The sequence below is a fragment of the Somniosus microcephalus genome, chromosome 17, assembly GCF_052327205.1.
Source record: "Somniosus microcephalus isolate GS21.2 chromosome 17, FLI_Smic_1.0, whole genome shotgun sequence".
Classification (NCBI taxonomy): Eukaryota; Metazoa; Chordata; class Chondrichthyes; order Squaliformes; family Somniosidae; genus Somniosus; species Somniosus microcephalus.
This window is the reverse complement of record NC_141003.1, coordinates 42,169,294-42,190,762: the sequence shown is the minus strand read 5'-3', so window position 1 is coordinate 42,190,762 and position 21,469 is coordinate 42,169,294. Positions and strand designations below refer to the sequence as shown.

Genomic DNA, 21,469 nt, shown 5'->3' with positions numbered 1-21,469 from the left:
ATGCAAATTAATGGGCTGAGCGAAATGGTTTAATAGCTTATCAGGTGAGCTGAGTAATTGCTTAGATGGATAGCATTCTGCATCCATTAACTGTGCACTTGAGGAATTGCTGGCTTTTAAAGCAAGGTGGATGTACCAATACTGAGGCACCAACTAAGGAATATGGGGGAAGAAGAGAATGTCACTGGTTGCTATGTTTAATGACAGTCATTACATTTGTGAAGATTTCATGTGGCTTGCATTTCTAGCAAAATCTTAAGTGCATTTTAAAAAATAAATTTAGGATTTAACTGGAAATGCTGAACAGGGCAAATCTTCATGAATCCATTTACAATGTCACTACAATTAGAAACCAGAGGAATTCTTACCCCCATGGTCACAAGGTAATTACGGGTGAGGGAAACCATTCGGCCCATATTAGTTCAACCAGGAACAGTCTACAGTTCCCCAATTGCAGCATCCAATTGTTTATTCTATGCATCCAGCATTTTCGCCCCAACCACTCTGCCCAGAAGTTCATTCCAAATGTTGATCACACTCTGTGTGAAGAACAACATCCTGATATCAGTATTTTACTAGTTTGAACCTATGCCCCCTTGCCCTATTCCACAATTGAATTGAATATTCTGGATTTACCTTTTCCACACCATTTACCATCTTGTATGCCTCAATATCGCCTCTCAGACACCTCTTTTCCAGGCCAGATTCTCTCCAGTCTTTCTTCATAATTCCAAACCTCTCATCTGGGATCAGCATCGTGGTCCTTCTCTGCACTGTCTCCAGGCGGCGAACATCTCCTATGTGTCTCAGCGACGAGAACTGGACGTAGTACTCAAGATGTGGTCTAATCAGAGGACTGTACAGTTTGATCATGAATTCCTCTGACCTAAATTCAACTGTTCTGGCTATGTAGTTAACATTCTCCTGGCTTTGTTGATTGCTGCTTTGAATTGGTTGGACATGTTTAGCGTAGCATCTACTAAGACTCATAGGAGTCTTCCAAATTCATCCTCAACTATTTCAATGCCATTTATGGAGTATGTGTGTGTTGATTCCTAAGTGAAACTTCACTAAAACTGCCTCAAAGTATTCAATTTAAAGAAAAACTTTTACACAACTCAGAACTATCCACTACAAAACTATACTGTGGGGGAAAATACAACAGTGATAAACTTTTCTGGCATGTATAGGCAACATCTGCTACTAACAGTGAGACAATGGCAACTGAGCCTGTAGTTCAGAATGAATACAAATTGGAGTGGCGGGAGGAGTGTTTCCTCAAATAGTACAATGGCACTAATTTCTTGAAGTGGCAGTGTCCAGAGATCATTTCACTGCACCTCACCTAGTGTCTATGGGGTAACTCATTTCAATTTGTAGGTGAATGTTCGATAACGGATAACAAATTTGATGAATGTAAGGATTTCAATAATACTCCACAACCACCAACAGTACAACTAGGCTTGCATATTTAAAATGCATATGGCACCCAATAGCTGTAACAGATGGCAGCTGAAATGTGTACATTATAGAACCATAACAGAGGTTTTTTTTTGTGGTTTTTTTTTTTTTTTTTTAAAGAGAACCATTTATTTCAAATAAAAATCTGCGTGACTTTTTACAAGACTTTCTTTTTTTTTTACAATAAACATGATGCGAAGCTTGCAAATTTTATAGGTTTAAGTTATATTTCCTCGATCCATTTATATTTTTTGCCTTCTTTACACCAAAAGTTTTACAGGATACCAAAAACAATTATGCACAACTTTTAATATGCAGACAGTCAACATATCTAATGTATATCAACAAGAATGGCAACTGCTTTTTCATGATTGGGGATATTAAGAAAATAAATTGCCTTAGTTAAAAACTACCAGTTGATTTTTTTTTTACAAAGTGTTTACATTATTTTAAACTTAAAATAGTTGCTAGCTTGTGTCCTACAAGGAATCCAAACCAGCAAATGCACTTCTAATACAGAAGCTGAAAAATTAGCCCTCAGTAAACATACCCACATTAACAGTAAACTAAAGGCGCAGAGAGCTTGGCAAATGTATGCACTTCAGGAACTATACATCACAAACCTACTACCATTTGTATTCCAATGTTTGTTGCTTTAACGGTGTTAAATCAGAAGTTGTGACGAATTAAGCCTTGAACAAATCTAAGAAATTGCTACATGTAGTTAGTGCGAATTATATTAACAAAAATCAAAAAAATTCAGCATGTTCAGGTATTTTTATGTAGTTAATATAAATTCTATTAGCATTTGGAAAAATAAAATGGGTCAGAACGTCAGAGTTGGTAACTGGCAGCTTTGCAGGCCTCTGAAGGTTATATCCTTTGGAGGTTTGTTGGTCGCATCATATTTAAGTTACATTCTGACTGGACTTTGAGTATAAGACTGACTTTTGAATTGGGTACATGTGTACAATGGCAGGGAATTTGCTAAATGCCAGAAAGGAATGGGATTTACTGCTGCAGCACGACTTGTGTGAACATCTGGCATTATTAACATTCTAATATTTTGTGATGCCGGTATTTGAGGAACTTTAAAGTTCAGTGCAGATAGACTCCACCCTGAATGTTGACAGAGCAAGAAATGAATCAGAAAGGAACAGATTTATAGAAATCCTCAGAGCCATTGCATAATACCGTTGAACCATACAACTGAGAGGCAGGACATGGGGTCATCTCTGTGATTTCGAACAGTGAGTTCCCAAAATTGGCTATCTAGAGAAAGACACTGAACAAAGGCAGGCTTTTTCACACTGGGAGAGCAGGAATATTGGAAGGTGTCACCTGATACCACTTCTATGTGCGACCCAATGAAAATGCTGCTGACAAAGCCTTGGAAATAGATTCAACAATGGTGCAACTTAAAAAAGGGTCGGGAAGAATATCACGAATGAGTTAGTCTTTCACTTACACAGAAAAACAAAATGGAGTCAGAAATATCCCTCCAGTTTTTTTTTGCAATGTCTGGAAAAACCAACAACTTTGGTCAAGGACTAGCCTTTTCTGAAATAATTAACAGGCAGAAAGTTGCAATCAAAATATTGTATATTAAATGACATGGGTGCAGCATTCAATCTCTGCAGTGGGAAGAATTGTGCAAAGCATTAATCTTTCCACACAGCTGCATTGCAACATCTGAGTAAAGCCTGGGGAAGGGGTGGGGGTGGAATCTTCAATCCCGAGTAATTGACTTAAATAGGTAGTTAATTTTAACATGCAACAAACAGAATTTTTAAAAAAGACATTCTGCTTTAGTAAATACATTTTGCTACCATGGAAACACTGGATGAGATTATTACTGAAGTGGTTTGTGATATATGTAGAAGTGACTATATATTATACTCCGACCCTTTCATGCAAATGTTTAACCAATCACTTCACAACATACACATGGTTCTGAACTATCACTTAATATCTATAATGTTCAGTCTTCAGGTTTGGGGTGTAACATATATACTTCACTTAGTTTATTAGTTCCTTCTGACAGGATAATTACCTCAAACAATACTCTTGCCATCTGAAATGGACACTGAAAAGTATACAATCTTGGCATTCAGATTTTGCAAGTTTTTTTTAACTCCAAATTTTCATCTTATTTTTTTTAAAAACTGCTCTCAATTCTTCCATACCCCAATTTAGTTTAACATTTAAAATGTTTGTAAACAAATGCCAAAAGTGCTTACTGTGCAGGGATTACTATGATAGTAACAGCACTTTTGTGGAGAACTCTCACCAAAATGTAAAATAACTAAACAGCAAGTTAAAAAATATACAGATTATAAACCATCTATTCCAATTAAGTACAAAATCCATCACAAATATTGTCAAACAGGTAATGGAGGTTCTTGTCCAACTGTTCATTTCCACATTTTCTATATACGTGAATTCTGCCTTATTGTAAGCACATGGTTAGGTTTCATTACTGGATACACTGGACGCTATTTTGGTATATTGACAGTTTATTGCTTCAAAGGCTTCATCCCGGTGTAACATAGCACCGAACACCAGTGGCTAAAAAAAAAGAAAAAAAATTGGTTTAACTGGAATTCAAAGAAAAATCCATTGCAACCCAAATAGAAATATATAACCATGATAAATGTAAAGATCCTTACTTTCAGTGTAACACAATTATATATAATATGCATTATTGGATTACTTGCTGAGAAGTAAGCACTCGCTGTACAGTAGATTCAGATATTGCACTGTATTTATATTGTTCTGAAAACATAAGTTAAATGGAGGATAACTCATGATATGTGCAAGCAAATACCCAACCTTAGTACAGCAATGTGCACCATTATTTTGCTGTGTTGCTAAGATTATTTGTGGCGTCATAATACCAACGACATCATGTGCCCATCCCGAGAGATGGAACCTGTCAGTATATGACTAGTTGAGAGCATCTCTGAAGGATTTTAGAAGGGTTTCTTATTGGGATACAAGAACACCTTCAAATGGAGTGGAATCTTCATATTTCACTTTAAAGCTGAATGTGTGAAACACCAAACCATGTCATCAAAAGAAGAAATTATTTACCTTTTGTGTATATGGAGTAGTTATTGAAATGCCCATTCCTGATCCAGGCAAAACGGACAGAACTTTGTACTGTGGAAGCAAACAGGACAGAGAAAAAGGAGAGATAAAGATAATGCATAAGGAAACGATTCATATTTTGTGTTGAGATTAACATTTTAGGCTATGGTCCAAATGAGTAAGAATACTAATAAATGAGACTAGTCAACTGCTGCACTAAACCTGTTAAAAAAAAAAAAAGTGTGTTTTAAAAGAAAATGCCATTCAGAGTCAAAATGAGGAGGAAAACACGTACAGTGCTGCAGCACTGGGAAAAAATGTAGTTTATCAAGCAAGCTACTCTGACGAAAGGTCACTGACTTAAAACATTAACTCTGTTCCTTTCTCCACAGATGCTCCATGACTGGCTGAGTATTTCCAGCATTTGTGTTTTTATTTAAGCTATTCCATTTGATCTTTTTAAAAATTAGATGTTGCCTTTAAAATCAAACAAGTCGGAGTCATCTCCAGTGGCATAAGATTTTATTAGAAACATACAGGTTGATTGGTAGGCTCCATTATGTGCATGGTTATATAGCATTTTTGAACTTAGACATTTCACAGTGAGGAATTTTACATTATAAAACTACAAAAGTTAAATAGTATGAAATACTTGAAATGATCATGTTTCTACTAAATTTTATAAAAACATAATATAGGAACAGGAAAAGGCCACTCTGTTTTGTCACCTGGGGTTGACCTTTTTACATAATTTTCAAACTCTAAAGCAATGTCCCTCTACTCCACATACAGCCCTCCTCTCAGATCACTCAATGTTTCTTTATGATGTAATGCTCTTGGTGCAGAAGCTCACGCAATGAGAGCACATATTCAGGTTTTGGACAGAGATCAGCAAGTCAAATCCATGACCTGCGTAATCAAAACTAATGCAAAATACTTAAACAGAAATGAAGGATTTATTGTCTAGTGTTCATGCTTTGGGAGAAATACACATTTCAAAATAGATGTTTTCACAGATCACAGAATCCTCACAGTGCAGATAGAGGCCATTTCGGCCCATCGAGCCTGCACCGACACATATCCCACCCTATCCCCGTAACCCCACGTAATTAATCCCCTAACACTAAGGGTCAATTTATCATAGCCAAATCAACCTAACCTGCACATCTTTGGACTGTGGGAGGAAACCGGAGCACCCGGAGGAAACCCACGCAGACACAGGGAGAATGTGCAAACTAACACAGACAGTCGCCCGAGGCCAGATTTGAACCCGGGTCCCTGGCGCTGTGAGGCAACAGTGCTAACCACTATGCCACCATCAACAAGCAAATTTCTTGAAAGTTTAAGACTATTTTACTACTACTTCATTATTTTAAAACTTTGCCTGTAAATTATATGAAGCACCTTGTTTTTTTATACATTAAAGGCATTATATAAAAGACAAGTTGATGTTATATACGCCCAGTACATGTGGTCATGATAAGCGATCACAATTTTGGGAAATCATATGCGGTTCCATGTTACACCGAGTAACACTATATTAGACAGTCCAAGCCCAGCAAAAAATAGGCTACTGATAATGTACTTCAACTCCAAGCTCAGAAGCACCTGGTCCTCCTTTCCAACTGCAGCACTAAGATATTTCCATTTCTCACACTGCTATTGTTGAGACCTTTCTGACTGTGATTGCGAAATTAGGGCTGAGTTTATGGTAATGTTATGTGGTAGATTCATGTCTACTAGGAATTGAACTTTTCAACTCACTTAGAACTCAAATTATCAATGGCATTGTTGATGTGTGTGTGTGTATATAACACACACACACACACGTGTGCTTATTCATGGTCATTAAAAATGCTTAGATATCCTGTCACCTTTGTTCCTCATAACTCGAGCACAATATACTAAAATACTGATAAGCAGTGTATTCATCTGTGTTCAAGAAAAAATAAGACACTTTTAAGCATTATGTAATGCTGCAACATAAAATATCTAGCAACATTACAACTGTGAAGTACGTGTAAACCATGGCAAGTTATTGAAGATAGTTCATGACTTTCAAAATTCAGAACAAAAAAGTGCAATGGCTCACTATTAACAGAAAAAGGTAAAAATACAAAAAAAAACAGCCAAAATGAAACAGAAAAAAGCTCACAGGTCAGAAACGTACCTTTTGAATATCTGTAATTTCTTTTAGTTTTATGATCTTATTTTTCTTGGATGAACCGGACTTGGAGCTTTCAAAGCATAAATAACTGGAGGAAAAGAAACAAACTGTTTTGACAGGTGGTCCTAAATGTCTAAGATAACTGACCCTAGTATCATTCAGGTTCTTCGGTTGCGATTTTACGTAACCAAGGGGTTTACATCTGGTTTATTTTGTATTTAACCAAAAATCAACTAAGAAAATGAGCGTTTAATGACAAATAAAACACAAACGTGCAAAAGAAGGAATCGTAGATGTGATTAGAAAAGTGAAATTTTAAATCATTTAGATTGGATTTTCCAGAGATCTAGTGGATTTTCCTTATTGTTGGTTCTAAAAATGGTAATTTTATCCCTTGTTAATAATTTCACTTTTATTTTAACACAAATTCACATTCACTAATCAGCAATTCCTGTCATGCCAGTCAAATCCAAATATTTTGACTGATTTGTGTAAATCAAATTGCGCTACTTCCACTGCAAAAATAGACTAATTTTACTGCAAATATTGAATATTTCTTGTAGAATGTCTTATTGCAGTATGCCATTTTCTCATAATAGTCAGCTGCACCACTTTTTTTCTTCTTACACTAGTCATTCATCTTTCCAACTAATGTTCAGCGTGCATCAGTAACACCAGAATTCAAATATATCGGGCCGTATATTCTGATGCCTACAGGTGTGTATGAGCTGTGTACACACCCGTAGGGACATTGGAAATGCCGGTTTCAGGCATGCCAAGCACATGTGCTGAAAACTGGCATTTCCGATCTGTCAAGAATGCTCTTGACAGATCGGACGCCTGCCCTGGAGAAGGGCCTCTGCGGGCGGATAGTTCCACTTTCTGGAGACCCTCCGCCTGCAGAAAACCCTTAGAAATCTTATGCCCAAGAGTTGGAAAAAAAGTTTAAAAAAAAATTTTCTACTCATTTATAATTTAAAAATACTTTTAAAAAAGGTAAGTTTATTTTTAGCCCCGTTTAAAACTTTAATTATTTTTTCAAAAAATTAAATTGTTTAAAATATTTAATTTATTGTAATTTCAACTCATTTTAAAAACCGTGATTGTTTTTTTAAAATGTATTTAATGTTTTACTGTGTTTTTGGGGTGATCTCCATTTATATATTTTACATGAATTTGTGATTCCCTTCTCCCATTGGTTCCCCATGGCCCACGTGATCCCAGGGACGCTTGCGAACCGCCTGCACCTCTGGGATACGTGGGCCCTGCGCATTTCGAGTTTGGAGAGGCCCAGGAACAGAAGTGTACGCACCTCTGGAGCCCTCAGGCAAGTTCGTAGATCTTTTCCAGATCGGAGGCCTCCGCATGCAGGAAGCCTCCGATCGGAAAATACGGGCCATCGTCTTTCTACTTCTTACTACACACAACACTAGCATTCTAGTTGATTTTAAAGTTGCACATGTTGTTGCAAACTCGTCCCTTTATATTATTCCAGTCACGTGATATTTAGACTATCCAAGTGAGCAATTTTGTTGACTTGCGCCATTTTCACATTTTCCTCTCAAAAGGTCAATTTTTGGGAAGTGTTCTTTCTTTGTGATTACCAATGACTTAAATTAGAAAGCATACAAGAAGAAGTCATGCAGCCCATCAAGCCTGATTCTTGAACAGACTACATGCAATTTATCCTTTTATTATGGCCTTTATCCCATCTATTTGAGAAAAGGTTGCAATTTTCTTTTTAATAAATCCTAGTTCCCACACACATTAAGAAAAATTCCAGGCACCAAAAAACTTGTTTAATGTACAAATCACTCTTCCAAAACATAGATCTTTGCACCAATCCATTTTTATTTTTCATGTTCACAAAAAGAGCAAGGTTCAAAGTGGATGGTTTCCACTTACTATGGGCAACCACTGAATAGCGGAGAGATTGTTGGCTGACCTTTGTTGCCATATTGTGATATCACTCACAATGCTTGCTGAAATTACATGGCTATACAGCTATTTGCAAAAAAATCTTCTGTTTAATCACTAACATGTTTACTCGTTGAAATAAAATTTCTTGCATTAAAAAGTCCTGCTTGGTTATGTAGTTTTCCCAATTACTTCAATAATATATACATTGGGCCGTATTTTCCAATCTGGAAAAAATCTACGCACTTACCCGAGGCCTCCCGAGGTGTGCATAGTTCCAATGCTGGGCCTCTCCAACTCCAAGTGCGCAGGGCCCACGTATCCCAGAGGCGCATGCAGGTCGCAAGCGTCCCTGGGATCACGTGGGCCATGGGGAGCCAGTCAAAGAAGGGAATCTCCCTTCATACACTTGACAAGATAGACCTGTCAAATATATGAATGGAGAGCGCCCCAAAAACACTGTAAAACATTAAATAATTTTTTTTTTAATTTTTTTAATCACATTGATTGGCAAAAAGGGCTTAACAAATGGGCTTTAGTGAGGCAATACAATGCTTAAGCGAATAAATCCAGACTTTTGCAATTCATTTAAATGTTTTATACATTTAACAGTTGTTCATTTAACAAGGACAGCTATCATTGAAAAATATAGAAAAAGATTTATGCATGGAGATTTTATTCTAAAACACTGTATTCTTTTATCAGTAATCCTATTAAGTAGTCTTGACTGTATTACTCTCCTAAATATTAAGTGAGTACAAGTATAAGAATGTGGCTTATTCATGTCATAGCAATAGGCTATATTGCAAACATTTTGCTGAACATTAAAAACAGCTTTTGTTCACAAAGTGCTGAATTATGGATAAGGATAATGAAATGTTCTGATTGTGTGAGAACCATTCCATTCTCTCTTCCAGTAAACTCAATTTCACTCAGACTCAAAATCTAATTGTTCTACATATGACTTGCTGCAATTGAGAAGAATCTGAAACACATTTCAGAAAGACACTTGTATAATAAAAAAATATTATTTAATGTCAACAATGAACTCAAAATTTAGCTTAGTATCACTAATTTCAGAACCCTTGAACCTCTTTAATGAATTGAACAAGATTGATTGACTACAAAACCTATTATTTTTAATTAGACACTAAACCATGGAATAATCCAGCAAGGTGTCCTTGCAAATCTATCCTTTCAACTAGTCAGCAGACTGTTGAACGCACTCGGGAAAATGTGGTACCAAAATCAGTTGTCCTACGGTTAGTTTTGGGTTTTCGATCGCCTCATTAAAGCATCTAAAGTGTAAATCACATCATCTTGTTCTGGAGTCAAAACTACCTGTGCATCAAAGGTGTCAATGAAATTAATTCAAGACCAATACATGTGGCTCTTTCAGCAAACACAAATGTGCCATCATCTTTGTGTAATACAGCGGGCAATGAGGCTGGATGAAAAGAATGAAAAACAAAGTGCAGGAAGCAGAAAATCCCATTTAAAAATCAATAGGGAAGACATTCCTGTAATTGCCCTAGATAGATAGCCTAACCAGAACATGGAATACAGCCATGAATTTTTTTAATTTTGGCTGTAGAATTATAGCAACATTAGTCCGTATCTTCTTCAGACAAGATATTGTCTTACATTATATTTATGTCTCAACAAATAAACGTCGTCATCTTGTTCTGAAGTAGTTCCAAATGTTTTGTGATTTTGTCTTAATTGTTAAATTGTACCAACATTGAACAGTTTGTCTTTTGTTGCACATTGTTTAGTCTCTATAGAAAACTCGTAATATTACCTACTTTTCTGTTACATAGAGAAAACCATTCCGAATGTAGTCAGTGGGTATCTTCTTGTCCCTGTTAATTAGACAGCAGCGCCAGCCATTTTCACATACTGGAAAAAGAGTGCATCTTTTAAGGTGTATATTCATGAAAAATGAACTTATTTTCTGTTTCGTTACCCTAACAGAGTAAATTTGTTTTCCAAAATTAGTCTTTATTCACATTTGACAAAAGAAAGTCTTCACTTGGGACCAAGAAAAGGCATAATGGACTTAATACACAATTAGTAAAATTTAGCTCTGGTAATAACAAATGTGCTGGGGGGGGTGGGGGCGGAGAGGAGAGAGTAGATTGTGTAAAACAAGGGTTAGAGGTGGACTGGGGAGGGATTTTAAAAAACTTTTATTCGCTTATGGGACGTGGGCGTCGCTGGCAAGGCCAGCATTTATTGCCCATCCCTAGTTGCCCTGGAGAAGGTGGTGGTGAGCCACCTTCTTGAACCGCTGCAGTCCATGTGGTGAAGGTACTCCCACGGTGCTGTTAGGGACGGAGTTCCAGGATTTTGACCCAGCGACGATGAAGGATCTGCGATATACTTCTAAGTCAAGACGGTGTGTAACTTGGAGGGGAACTTGGAGGTGGTGGTGTTCCCATGCGCCTGCTGCCCTTGTCCTTCTAGGTGGAAGAGGTTGCGGGTTTGGGAGGTGCTGCCGAAGAAGCCTTGGCGAGTTGCTGCAGTGCATCTTGTAGATGGTACACACGGCAGCCATGGTACGCCGGTGGTGGAGGGGGTGCCAATCAAACGGGCTGCTTTGTCCTGGATGGTGTCGAGCTTCTTGAGTGTTGTTGGAGCTGCACTCATCCAGGCAAGTGGAGAGTATTCCATCACACTCCTTACTTGTGCCTTGTAGATGGTGGAAAGGCTTTGGGAAGTTGGGAGGTGAGACACTCGCCACAGAATACCTAGCCTCTGACCTGCTCTTGTTGCCACAGTGTTTATGCGGCTGGTCCAGTTAAGTTTGTGGTCAATGGTGACCCCCCCAGGATGTTGATGGTGGGGGATTCGGTGATGGTAATGCCGTTGAATGCCAAGGGGAGGTGGTTAGACTCTCGCTTGTTGGAGATAGTCATTGCCTGGCACTTCTGTGGCGCGAATGTTACCTGCCACTTATCAGCCCAAGCCTGAACGTCATCCAGGTTTTGTTGCATGTGGGCATGGACTGCGTCATCATCTGTGGAGTTGGGAATGGCGCTTAACACAGTGCAGTCATCAGCGAACATCCCTGTTCTGACCTTATGTTGGAGGGAAGGTCATTGATGGAGCAGCTGAAGATGGTTGGGCCTAGGGCACTGCCCTGAGGAACTCCTGCAGCGATGTCCTGGGGCTGTGATGACTGATCTTCAACCACCACAACCATCTTCCTTTAGAAACATAGAAGATAGGAGCAGGAGTAGGTCATTCGGCCCCTTGAGCCTGCTCCGCCATTCAATGTGATCATGACTGATCATCCAAATTCAGTACCCCGTCCCTGCTTTCTCCCCATACCCCTTGATTCCTTTAGCCTTAAGAAATATATCCAACTCCTTCTTGAATATATTTAATGAATTGGCCTCTACTGCCTTCTGTGGTAGAGAATTCCACAGGTTCACCACTCTCTGGGTGAAGAAATTCCTCCTAATTTCTGTCCTAAATGGCATACCCTTTATCCTTAGACTGTGACCCCTGGTTCTGAACTCCCCGACCATCGGGAACATCCTTCCTGCATCTAGTCTGTCCAGTCCTGTCAGAATTTTATAAGTTTCAATGAGATCCCCTCTCATTCTCCTAAACTCCAGCGAGTACAAGCCCAATCGACCCAATCTCTCCTCATACGTCATTCCTGCCATCCCAGGTATCAGCCTGGTGAATCTTCGCTGAACTCCTTCCATGGCAAGAACATCCTTCCTCAGATAAGGCGACCAAAACTGCACACAATACTCAAGATGTGGTCTCACCAAGGCCCTGTACAACTGCAGCAAGACATCCTTGTTCCTGTACTCAAAGCCTCTCGCTACGAAGGCCAACATACCATTTGCCTTCTTAACCGCCTGCTGCACCTGCATGCTTACCTTCAGCGACTGGTGCACAAGGACACCCAGGTCTCGTTGCACTTCCCCTTCGCCCAATTTATTGCCATTCAGATAATAGTCTGCCTTCCTGTTTTTGCCACCAAAGTGGATAACCTCACATTTATCCACGTTATATTGCATCTGCCATGCTTCTGCCCAATCACCCAACCTGTCCAAATCATCCTGGAGTTTCTCGGCATCCTCCTCACAGCACACACGCCCACCCAGCTTTGTGTCGTCTGCAAATTTGGAGATATTACATCCAGTTCCCTCGTCTAGATCATTAATATATATTGTGAATAGCTGGGGTCCAAGGACCGATCCCTGCGGTACCCCACTAGTCACTGCCTGCCACTCGGAAAGAGACCCGTTTATTCCAACTCTTTGCTTTCTGTCAGCCAACCAGTTTTCTATCCAAGTCAATACCTTGCCCCCAATCCCATGTGCCTTAACTTTACATGCTAACCTCTTATGCGGGACCTTATCGAAAGCCTTCTGAAAGTCCAAATATACCACATCCATTGGTTCTCCCTTATCTATTTTACCAGTTACATCCTCAAAAAATTCCAGTAGATTAGTCAAGCACGATTTACCTTTTGTAAATCCATGTTGACTTTGTCCAATCCTGTCACTGTTTTCCAAGTGCTCAGCTATTACATCCTTTTTAATGGACTCTAGCATTTTCCCCACTACCGATGTCAGGCTTAACAGTCTGTAATTCCCCGTTTTCTCCCTACCACCTTTTTTGAATAGTGGGGTAACATTAGCTACCCTCCAATTCATGGGTACTGTTCCAGATTCCATCAAATGATGGAAGATGATCAGCAATGCATCTACTATTTCTAGGGCCACTTCCTTAAGTACCCTAGGATGTAGATTATCAGGCCCTGGGGATTTATCGGCCTTCAGTCCCATCAATTTCCTTTGTACTAGGTAGGATTCCAACTAGTGGAGCGTTTTCCCCAAATCCCATTGACTTCAGTTTTACTAGGGCTCCTTGATGCCACACTTGGTCAAATGCTGCCTTGATGTCAAGGGCAGTCACTCTCACCTCACCTCTGGAATTCAGCTCCTTTGTCCATGTCTGGACCAAGGCTGTAATGAGGTCGGGAGCCAAGTGGTCTTGGCGGAACTCAAACTGGGCATCAGTGAGAAGGTTATTGGTGAGTAAGTGCTGCTCGATAGCACTGTCGATGACACCTTCCATCATTTTGCTGATGACTGAGAGTAGACTGATGGGCCGGTAATTGGCCGGATTGGATTTGTCCTGTTTTTTGTGGACAGGGCATACCTGGGCAGTTTTCCACATTGTCGGATTGATGCCAGTGCTGTAGCTGTACTGGAACAGCTTAGCTAGAGGCATGGCTAGTTCTGGAGCACAATAGCCGGGATGTTGTCGGGGCCCATAGTCTTTGCTGTATCCAGTACGCTCAGCTGTTTCTTGATATCACGTGGAGTGAATCGAATTGGCTGAAGACTGGCTTCTGTGTTAGTGGGGATCTTGGGAGTAGGCCGATATGGATCATCCACTCGGCACTTCTGGCTGAAGATGGTTGTAAACGCTTCAGCCTTGTCTTTTGCACTCACATGCTGGCCTCCACCATCATTGAGGACGGGGATACTCATGGAGCCTCCTCCTCCCATTAGTTGTTTAATGGTCCACCACCATTCATGACTGGATGTGGCAGGACTGCAGAGCTTTGATCTGATCTGTTGATTGTGGGATCGCTTAGCCCAATGTGACAATTGGATGGGCAAGGGAATTTTCTCAGTCGAGGTGGAGAGCTCACGTGGAGCCTGGTTAGACGCCAGCATATGACAGAGGCCCATGGATTCAAGAAGCTATTGTGGACAGCTTGAGATTAAAAAATTAAAAAAGGAAGAGGCTACCAGTGGGATGAGATAGATGGAAGTGCAAGAGAGCTGTAAGGGGCAAAATTATTTTCATAAAGTTTTACATTAATTAATAAACTTAAATTACTACTTTCCTTTAATTACCTAAATGAACACGACTGCCATCTCAAAATGTTAGGCTACTGCACAGCAAGATTCGATGGCCAAAGCTTGCAACTACTTGCAGACTCAACCAGCATTTTTGGTATTAACTCTCAATGTACTCCGTTGCCACTATTGTTTTAGCAGTTAACTTTACATGAATTTAATATTCAAAACAAACCTCACACAGTACTACCTATAGGCACAACAGGTACTACATCCAAATATTAACACTTATTAACATTGATTTTTCTATTGACAGACCCTGACGTGGGAGTTTCTAAAGCATTTTTAAATGTAATCACCGATTTTAATACATTATAAATAGATATTGTTGTACCTACCTGGTAAAGGACGTTCATTCTCTGCCAAACTGAAGATCTCACTGAAGCTGCTTTTTTTGGAGCTGTGTGAACGTGCACCGTCATCCTCCCTGCTGTACACAGACATACTATTGGCAGTAACGTTGGATCTTGACACAACCGTTGGAATCTGTGGAAACATCACAATCAAGGGGGGGTGGGTCATATGAAGCTTTACTTTAAATCACATGGCTTAAATTAACCATTGGCTGATTAATAGACCCTCCCAGTTTACTCATCAGCTTTCCAGAAAATAGAGAAACATGGTTGCAACTCCTATTTGTATTATAGCATTCAATTATTAAAGACAAGTTTTTTTTTTTTTAAATTTAGCAACATTTGCAATCAATTTTTAAAATTAAATTCTTTCCATTATTTTAAATTTGCCCTTTCATATTTCTTTGAACTTTTCACCATCAGTTTCATCAGGCTTGTCAAAACTTGCAGGATATAAGAGTTTCAGCACATTATCCCATTTAGTCCGATGGCCGTCACCTCTTTAATGTGTCTTTTTTAGCCATCATATAATTGCAAATTCCTTCTCTTTTCTATTGCTTAAGTATTCAAAAATGTTAGAATGTGAAGAACTATGTATTCACAAGATACAGACAAGGAAGATCAACTGACTTTACTGAGCTCATCCATCCAGGAAAAGCTCACCAGACTGAATTACTATCAGTATAAAATTTAAAATGCATTATTTCCCTAGTGGGCTTTTAAACAGTATTAATTGCTCAAGATAGTTACAAAATTTGTAAGTTTCTAGGTCATTTCTGAACCAATGAGGGTAGATTTTATGAATTTGTGCTCCTAGTGTAGAACATCACAGCGAAGGAGCACGTATTAGGAATTCAGGAGTGGAGCTCATCATATATGATTTTTTAAATGGACAGTAAAGTTAAGCTGGGTGATAATTTCCTCATCTGGGCTATTTCAGTTTCTTGCATTTTATCCCTAGATGCATCTTGAAAATTACTTTACTAAAAACAAATTAGTGCTTTTAAATGTGTGTGCTTAACAGAACGGGAGAAAAGTAGTTGGGGTGGGGGGGGGGGGGGGGGTTGGTAATTAAAAAATGTAACCTGGTGACGTGACAAAGCCAGGGGAAAAAAAACTATCATCAAATTGTGGGTGTAACAGTATCTTCCAGCACAGCTTGAAAGGGTCAAAATTACTTATGAAAAATTGTTTGGGAAACCATTCTTTGTTTACGAACAAACCTAATAAGATGCATTACATTGAAAGACATGTTGGCAGTTCTGCTGCCTCTTCTCCCACCACACAAACAAAATACGTTTTGCATCTGTACAAAGAAATTGCCACTTTAAAGGCTGCACTCTGAAATCTTAGGCATGGAATATTAGATTGGACTGAATAAGATGACCTCTCTGCAATCCTGCATACGTTAAATACAAAACTCACCAATTTGACATTTTGTGAATAACTAGAGCAATTCAGGTTTCTTTTTAATATTCTTAATTTTTTACGGCATTTTTACAGACTCTCCAATAGGATTTAGTGCCACGTTGTGTCAAATAATGAGCAGTTTTGTAATGTAGATATCCAACCACGAGGAAGTAGGCTGAGAATTTATTTCATATGGTACTCATACAGCCATCACAATGAGGAGACTTTCATCCCATCGGCCTGGGCTGGATTCAAAACAAAGGGGGCGATTTTGCCAGCCCTGGGGAGGCGGGTTTGGAGGCGGGACTGCTGGGAAAATGGCAGAATCTGGGGGCGGGTAACCATCCCGCCCCCCCCAACCCACCTCCATGCCATCTTCCCAGGAGGCGGGTACCTGACCCGCGCCGGGTCCCGTCTCCTCGAGGCAGGAAGGCAATTAGCCACTTAACTGCCTGTTAGGATTATCCCCATTTTGCCAACAGAGGTGCGGGCTTCCCGACGTCGGGAAACCCCGCCAGGGTCAGCGAGGCGAGCAGTGGGTCTGTGGGGGTCGGAGGGGTCCAAAAGTGCGCTGTGGAGGTGAGTGATGGGTGCAAGTGTGGAGAGGTAAGTATGTGAGGTGAGTGAAAAGTCGTGGAAAACGTTTACTTCCCTTTATTTCTTCCTGCAGATTTCAATAGTTGGGGATCCAGAGGCTCCGGCATCGCCACGGCAGAGATGACAGAATGGCTGCTGCATTCTCCGATCCAACAGCCATCTGCTTTCTGCTCAGGAAACAGGTTTGGTGAGCCTTGAGTACAAGAACTCACCAAACAACAGAGAATGTCAGTGTTTGACAGCTTCACAGAGCTGTCAAACAATGACAATTCGTGTGTCAAAAATTTGTGACAGAAGAAACATCATATGTTGACATTCTCTGTCACCGGCTTCCCCTTAATTGGCCTGCTAAGCCCACTGGGCGGGCTTAACAAGGTCAATCAAGGGAAAATAACGTGGGTCGATGAAGGCGGGACGAAAATCCGACAAGCAGTAGTCCCGCCTCCAACGCGCCCCCATTGGCAAAATCACCCCCAAAGTCTCAGACGGGAGAAACCAGTATGTTAATCCACTTTGTTACTCAGTCCCTTACTATACTACTTCAACATGTTACTTTACACATGCAGAAAAAGGAGCTAAGCAAATTCTGCATGATTCACATAATTAACCTGTTCAAATGAAAATGAACAAAGCTGTTTTAAAAAGAATTAAAATGCAAGTATTTAAATATCAACTGGAGCTATGCTTTAAAACAGATAAATGGAATTAAAACTATCAGCACATAATAATTGAAACTTGCATTTACTGAAGATTCAGAAAAGCTTTTATCTTTTTTGGAGAGGGAAGAAGTCTCCGTGCAATATCTGACAAGGAAGATGAAAAACATGTGCCACTGGAGGGTGCTATACTATTTGCATTAGGAACTTCAACAGAATCTAAGAACAGCAGCAGTGTAATGTTTTTTCTCTGAACCCACATTGGTTTGAGATTTTGGCCATTTCCAAAAAAAAAACTAAAAATAGTTAGAAAGAGCTCAACAAAAACCCTCTTCAGAAAATATACCTTTTAAATTTTCCATTTCTTATCTGCATTTGTGAAATTAGCTAATTAGCTGACTGGAGAACAAGACAATTTGAACACCAATTTGAAACACATGTCAGCTACGTAAATTACATCACAAAGCTCCCCCAATGGCTCAGAGATAAGGTGTTGCATCTTAATCAAACAGACCAGGAAGGCCCAACGTTCAGACTGCTTGTCCGACATCCAGTTCTGGACGAGCTGCAATTTCCTTCAGTTAAATATTGGGAAAACCAAAGGCATCGTCTTTGGCCCCCGCCACAAACTCCGTACCCTTGCCACTGATACCATCCCCCTCCCTGGCCACTGTCTCAGGTTGGACCAGGCTTTGGGTAACATCAAGCATTCTATTCGACCCCGAGCTGAGTTTCCAACCCCATATCCTCTCTATAACCAAGATTCCACCTCTGGAACATTGGCCATCTCTGCCCCTGCCTCAGCTCTTCTGCTGCCGAAACCCACATCCATTGGTTTGTCACCTCCAGACTCAACTAATTAACTGCTCACCTAGCCAGCGTACCATCCACCACCCTCCATATACTTCCGCTCATCCTGCACCAAGTCCCATTCACCCATCACCGCTGTGCTCGTTAACCTACATTGGCTCTCAATTCCCCAATACCTCACACTTAAAATTCTCATCCTTGTGCTCAAATCCCTTCATGACCTCCCTATATCTAACCTTCTCCAGTCTTGAAAACCTCAAAGAACTCTGCGTTCCTCTAATTCTGCTCTCATTTGTATTCAAAAAACACTTCGTCCCACCAGCTATCTTGGTCCTGGGCTCTGGAATTCTCTCCCTAGACCTCTCCACCTTTCTTCTCTTCCTTGCTATGTGCTTTACTGGTGAATAGGGACTCAAATTTTTTTTTAAAGAAAAAAAAATTGTTGCATATAGTTAATTAGCAATTTTCCTCATTTTCGCAAAGAAATGGAGGGGAATGAAGTGGAAAAACTAATACAGGATATAGCAGTACAAAGACTGAGTAACAAGAGACTAAAAGGAGTTACACTGGGATGACACTTTAGAGAAATTTAACCATGAAAATTACTTGCTTCAGATTAAAGTATCAATAATATAACTTTTCAAATTTTCTGATTCAGTCAGCCAACACTAAAACCACCAGTTTATGACCAAAGATTGCTTTCAATCCTCAAGGTACTTTGGTGTTTCTGTTTTTAACTTTGCCTTTTTCTGTAGAGCTTCCAAATCCAGATTAGCCAACATACATTGCAGTAATATGCTAATATATTTATTAAAAAGCTGCGAGAATTAAAATGTGATCGCTGAATGCTGCACAATGAATTAACACTATGTGATCTTTACACAGTACACATTAGGCAGATATGTGACACATTAACCTTTAGCATACAGTTAGTTCTATTAAAAAACATCAATACACCATTAACACTAAAATAGAACAAGATGCAACAGATTCAATGGTTATAGTTCAAGGAAAAGCATTTTAGTGCTCTTTACTTTAAACTATACATTTATAATTTAAACTGTTAGAAATTCACTTTAAGCAATCAGTAATAAACAACTAGCTGATAGTCTACTATACACCAGAGAAATGCTGCATTTAAGGGTTAAAAGATAAAAATTTACTTAGTTGCAATATCTTAAAAATAACAGAATTTACCTACTTCATTAAACTGCATCAGACAATTTCACTTAATAACAATTTTTAAAATCACACTTTCAAAAACACCTTTCGTAGTCCTGCCGCTTTCCATGAACAGCAAATTACTAAACTATTTAACAGTACTAAAACAAACAAGACAATACATGACAACAATTTTCAACTAGATCACACTTCACCCAATAATATCTAATTTATAATTACAGACAATTTGAAAAGTACACAATATACTTAAATTTTTTTAGAGACTTAAACCCTACCTTTTCAAACCCTGACAGCTAGCAGGAAAAGAAACAACAAAACATATGTAACAGAGACAACAAATGTCATGGCTACTCTACAAGGTGTTAAATTTAAACAATTAAGTTTCTAAATTATATCTAGCCCAACACTTTCACACGCTCACACACACACACACACACACACACATACACAAAGAAACTAAATTTGAAACTCGTTAAGAGCACTGATCAATGGCTGGAACAACAACAAATTACTCCTTTCAATCAAGGAAAAATTATTAGATTTTTCTTGTATTGTACATCTTGGCTTTTAACAACAGATACCAAATAAAATTTAGAAAGTACTTTTGGTGTAGTTGGCTCTGCAGAGATTGCAATGAGGGTTTAACAATATTTGTAACCACACTGTACGTTTGTAGTGTTAATCACTTTGTTACCAGATATTGTTCAAACTGTAAATGTGATCAGTACAGTAAAATGTAAAAAAAAATTAAAATATATCGTTAAATGTCCATGTTCTAGCCACTAGCCAGGACCTTAGGTTAGTTTTTGTTAAAAAATCAAACAGCAGATCATTTAACCACAAGTACCTACCCGTCTCGTCAGTACAGCATTCGATCTTTCTTTCAGTTGAGGGTCTGTGGGCAAATTTTTCCACACAATGTAAGGAGTATCATATTTTTCTCGAAGCCTTGGACATCGTTTGAAGATGAAGTCAATGAGAAAAAACTTTACTCCTGCATAAAGTCCTGAAACAGAATGATGCAACCCACTGGTTTAAGATAATTAAGATCTCTTCCAAAGGATATAATCTTGTACAATAGGATAGCAAACTATGAATTATAGTAAAGCACACTTAGTCAGAAATTTCCCTCATAGCCTTTACAGCAATACACCTTCAGCCTGCTTATACACAGTTGGTTATATGAAACATTTTTATTCGATCCAAATTACTGCAAACAACTTGGGTTCACTGTCGTCAAATTATTCAACAATTCTCAAATAAAGCCACTTCCTGTCCAGTGGATTATTTTGACATGTTTACTAATTACCGGACAAGTGAAGGCTCAGAGAAAAATTCAATTATATTTTATCATAAGGAAGTGAAAGTGAGCTATAAGAATGATAGATTATCTCTGGTGTGTCTTCTCTATTCTTAGATTAAGTTCAACATCCATATACAGTAGGATATTGCAAGTCATCCACCAGAGGAATATCACAAATATACTTATACTAACAGAGCTGACTACTTATGCATAAATTTGACCCACTGTATGCATCCTAGTGACCTCAAAAATGCAGTTTCTCATCCTGTCTCTAGTTGATTGGGCTCCCTTTCCAGAGGGACTGAAGCTTTTTTCTACACAAAAGCATTTGCTGTATCTTTGAAAGCCCATCATGTTTCAGGTAGTTGTTTGATCAGAAATTGAGACACAAAGTAGAGTGGACCTGATGTGGATCGCACCACTGCCAGCTCAAGTACTCTATATAAAAAACAAAAAACAATCTTTGCTGTCAACTGTATGCAAGGGGACAGATTAAACCTTTCAAAAATGACACTCAACAGCAATTTCTACAAGGTCCATTAAATGATCCTCTCATTTCCCAGGGTAAGCCTGGGGCCAACACCCAAGTGGGCAAGATATCTTGGTATACAACACATCTAAATTAG

At 39.1% G+C, this 21,469-nt stretch overlaps 1 protein-coding gene across 7 annotated transcripts in view; it reads right to left on the bottom strand.

Moving 5' to 3' along the window:
• Positions 1-1,627: 1,627 nt before the first annotated feature.
• gramd4a (GRAM domain containing 4a) overlaps positions 1,628-21,469 on the bottom strand; it is a 179,016-nt gene continuing 159,174 nt past the window's right edge. For 5 of the 7 annotated variants that reach the window (XM_086010287.1, XM_086010288.1, XM_086010284.1 and 2 more), the window contains 7 exons: positions 20,392-20,546; positions 19,816-19,833; positions 14,871-15,018; positions 10,441-10,534; positions 6,722-6,806; positions 4,555-4,623; positions 1,628-4,029 (listed from right to left, as the gene is read on the bottom strand). In XM_086010287.1, coding sequence (XP_085866413.1) covers positions 3,928-4,029; positions 4,555-4,623; positions 6,722-6,806; positions 10,441-10,534; positions 14,871-15,018; positions 19,816-19,833; positions 20,392-20,546 — 671 coding nt within the window. In that variant the 3' untranslated portion in view covers positions 1,628-3,927. The remainder of the gene's footprint in view (positions 4,030-4,554; positions 4,624-6,721; positions 6,807-10,440; positions 10,535-14,870; positions 15,019-19,815; positions 19,834-20,391; positions 20,547-21,469) is intronic. The other 2 variants (XM_086010286.1, XM_086010290.1) reach the window with 1 other exon arrangement.